Source organism: Brassica oleracea, chromosome C9 (genome assembly GCF_000695525.1).
Source record: "Brassica oleracea var. oleracea cultivar TO1000 chromosome C9, BOL, whole genome shotgun sequence".
NCBI lineage: Eukaryota > Viridiplantae > Streptophyta > Magnoliopsida > Brassicales > Brassicaceae > Brassica > Brassica oleracea.
In genome coordinates this window covers 53775765-53786908 of record NC_027756.1, presented here as the reverse complement: position 1 = coordinate 53786908, position 11144 = coordinate 53775765, and the positions used below count along the sequence as shown (strand labels likewise).

Genomic DNA, 11144 nt, shown 5'->3' with positions numbered 1-11144 from the left:
AAAAAAGGAGGAAATTAACAAAAGTAAAAAGGCAGAAAATAATCAGATATTCTGTTTGGAAAAGTACCTTCTCGATTTTAAGATAGGGACTGAGTTGTTCTGAGTGTGAATCCTACGAAGACTAATTAAACAATGAAGCATGCACCAAGGCCATCTAAGCAAAAGTATGCCCACTGTATTTGCAGAAACTCCAGAGGGAATAAATTTAAGAATTAGAGAATTGCAGAGAAATAGTAATACTTTAATGGACTCTGTAATTGGAGAGAAAGGGCGAGAGAGAAAATTATCTGCAGCGGGACTGGAGAGAGTTAAGAAACAGAGAGGAGATTCACAAAAAAAAAAAAGAAACAGAGAGGATAATCAAAGAAAACTTGAAACAATTAGGAGAACATAAACAATTTCTTTAATATATAAGCTTCTGATAAGATACCACTTTTAAGGGAAGATGATGACGTTGAACTGAAACGCTGCTTGTGAAAGTATACAACTCTTGAAGGGTTATAGTTTCTGCAGGGGACGCCTTTGAAGAGATACGGTGAAGGCGTCGATTGCAAAGCGATGGCGTCACATCCTTAGTCCTAAACAAAATTATATCCCTTAGATTATATTCTCAGAACTATCTTGACCGTTAGATTCTGATTTTTTTTTTCCTATAAAAAACTGATGACGTCAGCGGCTAACAAAAAATTGGTTTGCTATTATATATAGATTTTAACTTAATGTGAACAATGATCACCAAATTAGAATAAGGTCTCAAATGTTAAAAATATCACTAAGTTTTTTTCATTCTCTGTCACATTTTGATTATAGATCCATGTCTTACGGTTTATCACTTGTAAATTGTAACCAAACCAAGACAAAACATACCAGAGCAAAGGAGAAAGAGCTAACCTGGAACATAAAGATCTTCTCTTCCATGGAAGAGTGTGATAGTCAGCTTCAAGAAGAGTCCTCAAACCCCTGCAAGATAGAACCCAAACAAAACAAAACAAAAGCATAATTTTGTGTCCTCCAGTAAAACCTTAGTGCAGAGACATTGATTCTAAATAAAAAGTGCAAAATCATTATTTATATATGTATAAAGGTGCATCTCAAAATAAACAATCAATTAATTAATAATTCACCCGATAATAAACGGGTGATTGGTCTAAATAAAATATATAATGAAAGGTCTTAAGGATCATCCATTGGAGTAGTATCATCACCAGGTGGCCAGTTGAATCCAGTCTCTGTCATCCCTGCAGCAAACTGTTCCCAACATACATCAGGCAAACAACCACCACTTGATGTTTCTGGAACAGAACCAAACTCTGCGACATTATAGTCCATTGTGTTTCCCCACACATCCTCGTTGCTGAAACTCGGTATTGTAGTGTCGAAACCCATACTCCACGTCTCTTCTTGTTTGATAAGTCCTTCAGGAGTTGGAAAAGGTAAGAAGTAATCTTGATTCATTGTTTCTTCTCCTGATGGATTCATCAGGTTCTTCCCTTTTGGATCGGTTGAAGTCATCCCCTGGTTTGAGGGTAGAATGTTCTCAGTGTCTTCTTCCTCTGACATTAACAGTCTCTCCCAATCATCAGCTTCATACTTCACAATCTCCCCTCCTGTTGGAGAGTGCTTGATGAACTTCTTTCTCGCCTTTTTGAATCCAAGACCCCCTCCTTCTCCTTTGAGGCTCTTGAGGCGGTCCAAGAAACCTGGGTTCTGAAACAGCTTAGCCAAGAAAGAGAGCATCTGCTTCTGCCGCTGCTCAGCAGCTTTCAGCTTCTGGTTCACAGTGTCCACGTGTCGAGCCGTGCCTCTGTTTTGCTGCTGAAGCTCAACCATTTCTTCCATCAACGCGCGCCGCTCTTTCCTCAGCATCTCGATCTCTTCCCCAACCTCGGTGGGTGACCCTTGGCTTTGATGGCTGGTGATGCTACTGCTGCAAGCTTGGTTGGACTGTGGTGAACGGCGACGGTGAATGTTCTTGAGAAGATGCTTCTGTCCTCTAAGGAAAGCCTCGTTGGCGAATTCCCATTTGTCGGTATCAATCTTCCGGAATCCCTGAACACAATTCAAACCCCACAAAAACAACTCAAAGAAAGAACATTAAAGGTACTATCACAATCACATCAAGAATATCACAACAACATATTGATTGCAAAACTAGATATTTGGTCTGTTGAAAAGATATAAACCTTTGAGTTTGTATAGTGATCAGCAAGTGTATCATGACGTTGTGAGGAAAGAACCAAAATTATCCATTCACAAAAAAAAAAACATAATTACACGAAGATTATCTGATCATTTCAACTAAACAAGATTACAAGCTTATTAGTAATTCACACGACCAGTAACATACAAACACAAGCCCAAATTCATAGTTACATAATCACAAATGTTTACATGATAGAGATTGCAAAAATCCCCCAAAAAACATAATTACAGGTATTTACACTTATAAAAAACAGTTTCAAATGTTGCAAATTACAAAAAAAAAAAAAAAACATAATCTAATACAACAAATTTCAAATTACAAAAATACAAAAAGCACAGGGAAAGAGTTTGCAAATGGTAAAGAAACAAAAAAAAAAGAATGATCATCCATTACTCATTAGTCATCAGCATCTTATCCAAATCTACAAAACAAAAGCAGAGATTAATAATTTACAACTAAGGGACATAACAGAGATACCGACATAAGTGTTAAGCTGTCTGACGAAGCTGGAGAAATTGTTGTGTTTGAAATTCCGCGGGAGTATGATTCTGGCGAACTCGACAGGGTCCCAGACGACGAAGCTCGCTCCGGTCGGCCCCCAAGATATAACCGGGTCGAGACTCGGGTCATCCACCAAATCGAAGGTCTTGGACAGAAACGGCGGGATTGGGTTCCCGTGCAAGATGTCTAGCGGCATGGGGAGTGGAGAAGCAACGTCTGTGTCGACGTGGAGAGGTACGGATTCGGGTCGGGTCGAAATGGGTATGGAGAGTGGAGTGGGTATGGAAACACCATCCTTCTCTGGGCTCATTTGAAAATAAAAAAAATATAGAGAAGAGAAGTAATTTATGGGAGTGGGTGTGGTAATCAAAGGAGTTTACTTAAAGAAAATGGATTAAGGGGAAGATGATGGGGTTTATAAAGGTTTAGGGGAGGATGTAACCGACAAACTGTTAGTGAGATATGTAAGGGGGGGGGGGAGAGAAAGGCGGTGCAGTGGGGCAGTTCCCAGCCACCGTGGATTCATCTTTTGCGTCATCTTCCATCGTTGATTCGTTGTTTTTAGAGTTGAAAACCGACATTGAAGAAGACTGTTGTTTCCTTGCTGCTTCGCTTCTCTCTCTCTCTATCTCTAGTTTTTTTTGCAATCCGAAGGAGAAAGAAAGATGTGAGGTGATGGGTCCCCCACGTAATCTTTAGATTTTTAAAAGGAAGGAGTGATTTTCCGTGTTTGCCAGGTCAGCTTTACAAGTGGACCCTCACTGTCATAGATTGAATTTTACGCAATCCTATTGGTCACCACCCCATCAACACCACAGTGTCTGTTCTGTTCTGTTTTTTTTTTTTTTTTTAATTATATAATTATTAAAAACGATTAATTAAGGTAAAGTCGTTATCAATAGCTGACGCCAAATTTACTTCCTTGCGAAGGCAACACAAAATTCTTGGGAGATATTTTCACAATATTGAGATATTTTTCTTTCTTCACTTGCCACTCTTCGTTTTCCTAAACCATGAGCAGCAACCTTTTAACCTTACGAATTACAATCACGAATCCTCATGATACTCTCGTGTGAATAAATGTTCAATCCAATGAATCATACTGAGTTTGCAAAACCACACTGACGCGCGACTCTTTTCTTGGTTTGGACTCTCTTAGTTACTACAAGCTACTAATTTAGTAGCTTAAATGTACAACAAGGTAACATTAAGGAAACATAATATGTAGGATTAGACAAAAAAAATAGCTTAAAGTGTCACTACTACAAAAGGCTTACAACAATACATTGCTCACCCCTGGAAGGGTCGATACTGTTTCCACTGCTACTTTTGATTTACTTTTTTTGTCTCCCTGTGACAATAATCATGTACACTTTTAACAATCTGCAACATTAAAAAAAAATAACAACAAAAGAGAAGGCAAAAAAAATCGAAATGAAAAGAGTGGCACTAGAGCAGCGAATGTATAGGATAAGACTAATAGCTCACGAGGCATGTACCTTACAGCTATCTTAACTGGTGTCTCCCTCCTGGGCAGCAAAATAATGCTGAGAGTATATGTGCACATCATCAATTATTAATATCGTGTTTCCAAGCGGGCCGGTGTTTCACAGATCCAAGCGGTTGGGTGGAGGAACCGCTGATTTGATCAATGGTCTTAGCAAGTCCATTATAGTTGCAAATGATGGACGCTTCCACGGCTCACTGGCAATCAAAAATGAAGGATGATTCAAGGGAGGAATCATAAATGAAGTTTCAGAAAGTAAATAAATAAAACTTTTGTAGCGTACTTTGTCCAACAACCCTCGATTATTGCTGCAACTTGAGGGTTCAGGTTCCGAGGGATCTCAAGCCGTTTATTCTTGAAACCAACCGCAGCTACAACCTGTGGACCAGTTTTTATTTTAATGACCAATATAGCGTGTTATGAAACATCGTTGCTGATAAAAACATGTGATGAGCAACTTTCTAGTGCAAAATAACTTTCTGGAGTGGAGAGTACCTGAGCAGGATTCAAATTACCCCATGGTTGCTGCAATGTAGCAAGCTCCCACAAGATGACCCCAAAGCTGTACACGTCTGACTTCTCATTAGATTGCTCATCCCGCAGGACCTCTGGTGCCATCCACTCGGGCTGATATATCAAAAGCCAATCAGTTTTGTTTCTTCTACAGAACAAATAGTTAATAGGACCCAAAATTGAGTTGACTTGTTCAGTTGAATTCAGCTTCAAACTAACTGAACTTACAGTTCCAGCTGCCGACTTTGATGAAAGGAAGGTGCTGGCCTTTAACCGCGAGAGACCAAAATCACAAACCTGAAATTTTAAAACCGATCGAAGACTTAAAAGAAATAATGTTTTGCAAGAGAGATGCCTTTTCAGACAATAGCTTGGGGCCAACTTTCATGGGTTACAGCAGACTAATATCTTTTCGCAATGTCCTTAAAATTATTTAACGTAAAAATTCTACACTGGTCCCGCAAGAAGAATGATATATACTGAAACAAATTCAAGACACTAGACAAAACAATTTTGTAATTCAGATTCAAACCTTGACGGTGTATTTTTTGTCGACCAACAAGTTGGGAGATTTTAGATCTCTATGTACTATCGGAGGGTTGCGATTATGGAGATAGTTCATTCCTTTAGCCTGCAACAGAGAAATGGCAAGAAAACTCGATGAGAAATAAACCAAGATCACAAAGTAATCAACTCAATTTGAAACCCGTTCAGGAGTGGTAAAGGAAGGAGGTCAAACATACCACATCATATGCCATACTCAAGCGGCGTCTCTCATCCAGTTGCTCCCTTGCTCCACTTTTATGCAAAAGTCTGAATAAACTACCTCTGTTTTAAAAGAGACGATTGCATTAGCAATATAATAGGATAAAAACTCTACAGCAGAGACAAAACCTTCGAAATCCATGTGAACAGTACCTCGACAAATATTCTGTCACTATTGACAAATTTGGAGGTTGAGTGACAGCTCCCATGAAGAGAACAATATTAGGGTGGCGAAGACGTTTCATTATTGCAACCTAGCGGTGAATCAAGATATCATGAAGGGTACTAGTACACCAAGTTCGTTACCAAGAAAAAACGAGAAAGTTTTAGGTTGTGCACCTCTCTCAAGAACTCATTGACACGCTCAGCATGGAAGTCTTGCTCCATGAGAATTTTCACAGCAACATCCTGAAATTGGTGGTGAACAATTTCACAGCCATCAAAGTTATAATTCCTCTCGTGATAGCAATTGAAGATTCAAACAGGAAGATACATTTATGATAGAAAGACATAAAACAAATTTGCGTATACTTTTTCATTAAAATCTAAGATTTAGAATTTGACCAGACAGATTAAATAATTTGAAATAATTTGCCCCTTTCATCATCCAACAGATCCAAGTATCACTAGTTAAAAATCAGCCATGAAAAATTCAGATATAAAGTTCTTACCGAGCCATGCCACTCAGCACGATGAACAGTGCCAAAGGAACCTGAAAGAGCAGTAGGGTTAATAACAGGTAAGATAATTCCGGACTCTCAGAGAAGAAATTAACTTCCAAATGACAGCATTTTTGTTCGAGAACATATCCAAAGCAAACCCACTTACGTAAGAATTTCATGTTTCTTTTTCATAAACTAAATCACTGCTTGTTTGGGTAAAAACTAATACCTGCTCCAATCTTCTCTTTTATATTAAGATCACACCATGGGATGTCCATATCATCACCATCAAGTCCAAGATCCCTGTTTGCTCTGTTCACAACCGGCTGATTGATTGGTGGGGCATTTATAGGTACTACATCTTGGACTTGATTTGAGGCACGCATTATGTTCTGTGGAGGCATATTAGCACTGGGAGGTACAGATCCACCCCCATTTTCTGCCGAACCATCATTCTCTCCACCCCTATGAAACATTGAGAATCCTATATCATCTACAAGAATTCAAACAAGATATAAGAAATCAGAGTCCAGAAGACAAGTACATCAGAAATTTAAACTAAAATATCAAAAGGAACTTCAATTCCAAAGCAACGCACCCACATCCACAACCATTACACACAAAAAAAAAAAAAACACTAGAACAATTCTAAGATTAGCAACCTTCAGATAACAAAGACATAATAAAAATATATATACAATGACAGGAGATTCTACTTTCAGGAAAGATATAAAATGAGTTGTAAGAAGCATGCATATAGTTAACATATAATTCATGTTCTTTTCATCGGAATACCTGATGCAGGATCGAAAACAAGATTAAGAGATTCACTGTCGGTGAAGTACTGCTTGGCTAGTTCCCTAAAATCGACTGCAGGTTCAACTGGCCTGGGTCGCGGAAACCGCAAAGGTGATGAAATTGAGATAGTTGAGGGACCATTTAGCAAGGAATCAGGCTCCCACAAGTGGCCTGGTTTTCCAACTAAATCAACAAGATACTCCCTGAAACCAAAACAAAGTATTCCATGTTATCAACCTAATGAGAAATATTTGGTGCCATACTTGTTCCTACAGAAACAAAAAGCATAAACAAAAAGGTAGAGAGGGTACTATCACAATCACTTGGATCCGTACCTATCAAGCCCAAACCTGACAAGGCACGATGCAGCATCGTCTCTATCACAATATTTGCACCCCTTTGCGATTCGACAGGGTAAATCTATTATGTCAGCCAGTACCTGCATGCACCAAATGAGGGGATAAGCAACTTAAAAACAAAAACAAAAACATTACGGGAAAAATAAAAAATCCGGCTAAAAGTACACTGTTCTTTCAAGCCAGTAACACCACTTTCTTTTTAAAAATATTTGTTTGAAGAAAAGTTTCTTCACAAGTATTACTACACAAACGAATCCATGAAGCAGGATAGTTTATATGATCATATAAAAGATACGACGTCTTAAATGTCCTGGCAATAGCATCGAAGTTGGGATCTCACTTTGAAGAGTAAAGCTCGGTGTCTGCAGAGTCCTACAGAGAGGCTACCTATGGGAACCACAACTTTAAAGCACTCTTTTAGACCGTTAATGCACTCCTTCCACATGGGAACCAACTCATCTTCCCCCATGATAACTGAACCTCTGAAGGAGGTGAAAACAATGATTACCAAACAATGTGAGAAGCCAGGGGAAGATAAAAAATTATTACTTCAAAAAAGATTATGAGGATTGTATGAGTACAAACCCCATACGATTGCAGATTAGTTTTGCCAGCTGGTCAACAACCTCTTTTGTGGTTATGCAGCTACAAGATATGTCGTGGACTCTATTGTGAAGTTCCTTGAAGGCTGGATCAACACGCCGATCGACTAAGATGGCTTCCAGCGAAGAGTCAACACCAGAATCAATAGCTCTCAACGATTCAATTGAAGGGATGCGGCCACTTTCATTTAGATCAATGCATAAGGTCCAAATATATGGATCCAGGCCATCAATCATATAAAACCCATCAGGAACTTTATCATAGTACGATAAGCATCCATTTACCTGATACAGTACACAAAACAATCATAATCTGCAATGCATCTAAAACAATGACACAAATGTTAATATATACAGTCAATCACGAAAAAAAACACTTCTAAGAATATAAGAACTGCCAACAAACTAAAACGCACTGCTTAATGAGAGGGCATGGTAATTAGCTACCAGCACAGTATGCATTAGCTTAAACACAACAGCAGGTCTAACTTGAAACCACTGGGGTTTTACAGCTCTTGCATAGAGTCCTTTACGAGTTCTCTACTAAGCTCCAAGTAACAGAGAACAGCAGTTTAGACAATACAATGAGTATTTGACTACACAGTCCATTGCTTGACTTCATAGAGACCTATTATGAGCAGCTCATCTCAAGCAGACATGTTGATAATCTCAACCTCTATACCTTAAACAACTCCGGAAGCATCCAATAGAACTAACACCCAATATTAAGACATCTGCAATAATAAAACTCCAATATTCCCCGATCTCTATCAAAGGTTGGCTAAGATATCTAACTGAAACTTGGAAACAAGAGAACCTTGTATCTATAAAAATTTCAAAGCATTCAATAAACAAAGATTCAAGAACGTTAAACAAAGCTAAACAAGAACAAACAAAAGGCATCAAAACCAGTACCCAGAAGCGATGTGAAACGGTTTCAGCTGAACTCGGCGAAGTACGCAAAGCAGACTCGTCCGGTACAGGATCCAGAAAGTTCGGATCGTCAGCGCAAGTAGCCTCCGAGGAAAGCCTCAACGCCAACGCAAGCTGCAGCTGATAACTCTCCTCCGTCTGCTGCGCCCAGCTCTTCCCAGACGACGAACCCCCAGCCGAATCCGTCGCCATCTGCATCCTCGAATCACCTAACCCGAGCCTAAACCCGCCGTCATCTTGAGGAAACCCAACCATTTCGATCTCGTTACCCGCCGCAGAGAGCGTAGGCACATAGTAATCCCCGGACAACGAGCTCTCGCCGAAGCTGCTCCCGCTCGATTGCCTCTGCAAACCAAGCGACGAAGAATACATATTCCCAGCCCGATTCGAAGGCCTGTGATCACCACCGCCGCCGCTAGGATGATGATCCCAATCGAATCCGCCTTTGGATTTTCCGTTGTTCCCGCTGTTGTTGTTGCTCGCGCTGGAAAAGGAGGAGTCATAGTGAGGCGGAGGAGCTCCGGTGACGGAGACGGAGACCTGGTCGTCGGGAAATTGACTAAGCAGAGTGTAATTGGATCTTCTAGCGCCGGGCATTTCCATGGGAAGATTCGCGATCTAGACGAGAGACTTTTCTTCCGATCAAATATGAGCTGGAACCCTAAGAAACCGCCATTGTTGAACAAAGTTCGGCGAGCTAGCTAGCCACTTGTTTTCCTCTCTCTCTCTCTCTCTCTCGTTTTCCGTTTTTCACCTTTTTAAAATTCTCTCTCTTAATGAATTTGGAAATTTTTTTTTTCTTTTTTGCGTTATCTGAGGAAACTGTGAGCTCGGTGCGTTTCTGTTGATATAATCTCGTTATATTCCTTTTTGACCCTCTTTTTTAAGAAACTTTGACATTCTGAACCCAACAAAAAAATCTATTTATCAATTTGTTTTGCCTTTTTTTTTATAGTATAATCTTTATAAATTAATACTCGATAAATTAATAATATCTATAAATTAATAAATTTCGTCACTACCAACTTGTGTCTGTTCAAAATTTGACACAAATCGATAAAATAATAAGATAATATTTTTTTGGAAAATTCTATGTAAATATATAGTCTCATTAAAATTATGAATTAATAATTTATATTTATATATATTTTATATAAGTAATAACCTATTATTATATTATTTATTTTACATTCACAATGAAGTTATCTTTATATTTTCTTAACACTTAATATATTTTTTAAGAGATTTAGTAATATTATATCTAAAAACCACATTTAAGTTCTATGCAATATATATTATATACATAAAATTAATATAAATGTCAAATTTTAAAAAATAACAATTAATGTCTATACACTAAAATCAAATATTTTTCTTATCTTAAGATAAATATATCTTAAAATAAAAAAATATATAAATAAGGAACCTTTTGTAAATTAATATCTCTATAAATTAATGAAATTTTAAAGTTTCAACATTATTAATTTATAGAGGTTTTACTGTATATAGCATCTTGTAAATAGTTTATCCGTAAATAATTACTACTTAAAAGTTTAATACATTTTTTTAGGAATTGGTAGAATTAATATAAATAGAATGTTAGGAATGGAATACAACAATAGATGGAATATAATTCATTTCATGCATTCATAACCAAATTTGTTATAAATTTGTTTTTGTATATTTTATCTATTAAGTTGTGGAATTGATTAAATGAGTATTTTATTTTATTCATGTCAAATCGTGAACTTTTTTTTAATTAATGGAATAAGTTATTCCACACCATTTCATTTCAAAAATCAACAATCCAGTTAGAGTCTTTTTGTTGCAAACAACAAATAAGAAGTAAAAATATTCTATCTAAACAACTAACTTGGTATTAATTTTCTTGGTGGACTGCAACTGCAGTTTTAAAAATAAACTGTGGTTTCGAGATAAAAAAAATGAAGTAAATCTAAATAGTAGGAATGGTATTCAAAGAGGAAACAAGTTAGAAAATAAAAAACCATGCTGTAATAAATAAATCTCTAGACCAATCCGAGTTGAGGACATTGAAACCAAGCTTGTGCTAATGTCATTGTCGTATCACCACTCATCAAACATGTTTATAAAACAAATCAAATATGCTTTTTAAAGTCCAAAATCTGACATTAAACGTCCAAAGTGTATGAATCTGCAGATATATGAAGTGTTTTGTAAAGGAGAACAAACTTTGAAAAATAAATGAAGGAATGGGTTAAGTATCGGGTTAGAAGGGGATGTATTCGTGTATGCGAAAGTGATGGGCTCTTATGTATCTAT

At 37.6% G+C, this 11144-nt stretch overlaps 2 protein-coding genes across 7 annotated transcripts in view; both read right to left on the bottom strand.

The window, feature by feature from the left end:
* LOC106318053 (heat stress transcription factor A-3) overlaps positions 1 to 3508 on the bottom strand; it is a 4075-nt gene extending 567 nt beyond the window's left edge. For 2 of the 5 annotated variants that reach the window (XM_013755896.1, XM_013755898.1), the window contains exons 1-2: positions 2685 to 3508; positions 68 to 2049 (exon numbers count right to left, since the gene is read on the bottom strand). In XM_013755896.1, the coding sequence (XP_013611350.1) occupies positions 1174 to 2049; positions 2685 to 3014 (1206 nt within the window). In that variant the 5' untranslated portion in view covers positions 3015 to 3508 and the 3' untranslated portion in view covers positions 68 to 1173. The remainder of the gene's footprint in view (positions 1 to 67; positions 2050 to 2684) is intronic. The other 3 variants (XM_013755899.1, XM_013755900.1, XM_013755897.1) reach the window with 3 other exon arrangements.
* A 237-nt stretch (positions 3509 to 3745) lies between these two features.
* LOC106318052 (serine/threonine-protein kinase CTR1) lies at positions 3746 to 9652 on the bottom strand. 2 transcript variants are annotated; one of them, XM_013755895.1, is made up of 16 exons: positions 8826 to 9652; positions 7894 to 8195; positions 7649 to 7790; positions 7285 to 7388; positions 6947 to 7152; positions 6381 to 6644; positions 6161 to 6201; positions 5829 to 5897; positions 5643 to 5743; positions 5468 to 5552; positions 5257 to 5355; positions 4953 to 5021; positions 4707 to 4838; positions 4495 to 4589; positions 4204 to 4408; positions 3746 to 4087 (listed from the first exon to the last, which is right to left on the bottom strand). In XM_013755895.1, the coding sequence occupies exons 1-15, from the start codon at positions 9444 to 9446 to the stop codon at positions 4312 to 4314; spliced, it is 2427 nt and encodes an 808-aa protein (XP_013611349.1). In that variant the 5' UTR covers positions 9447 to 9652; the 3' UTR covers positions 3746 to 4087; positions 4204 to 4311. The 2 variants fall into 2 exon arrangements, with proteins under 2 accessions (XP_013611349.1, XP_013611348.1); XM_013755894.1 differs by having other exon boundaries at positions 3746 to 4055.
* Positions 9653 to 11144: the final 1492 nt, after the last annotated feature.

Bases quoted from the DNA above. Each gene is read 5' to 3' on its own strand.
- LOC106318052 (XM_013755895.1), bottom strand. From the start codon at position 9,446: ATGGAAATGCCCGGCGCTAGAAGATCCAATTACACTCTGCTTAGTCAA. The intron at 5,022-5,256 runs GTTTGAATCTGA...TTAAAATTTCAG, and splicing joins ACAAAAAATACACCGTCAAG to GTTTGTGATTTTGGTCTCTC. The intron at 4,590-4,706 runs GTACTCTCCACT...ACTGGTCCACAG, and splicing joins GTAATTTGAATCCTGCTCAG to GTTGTAGCTGCGGTTGGTTT.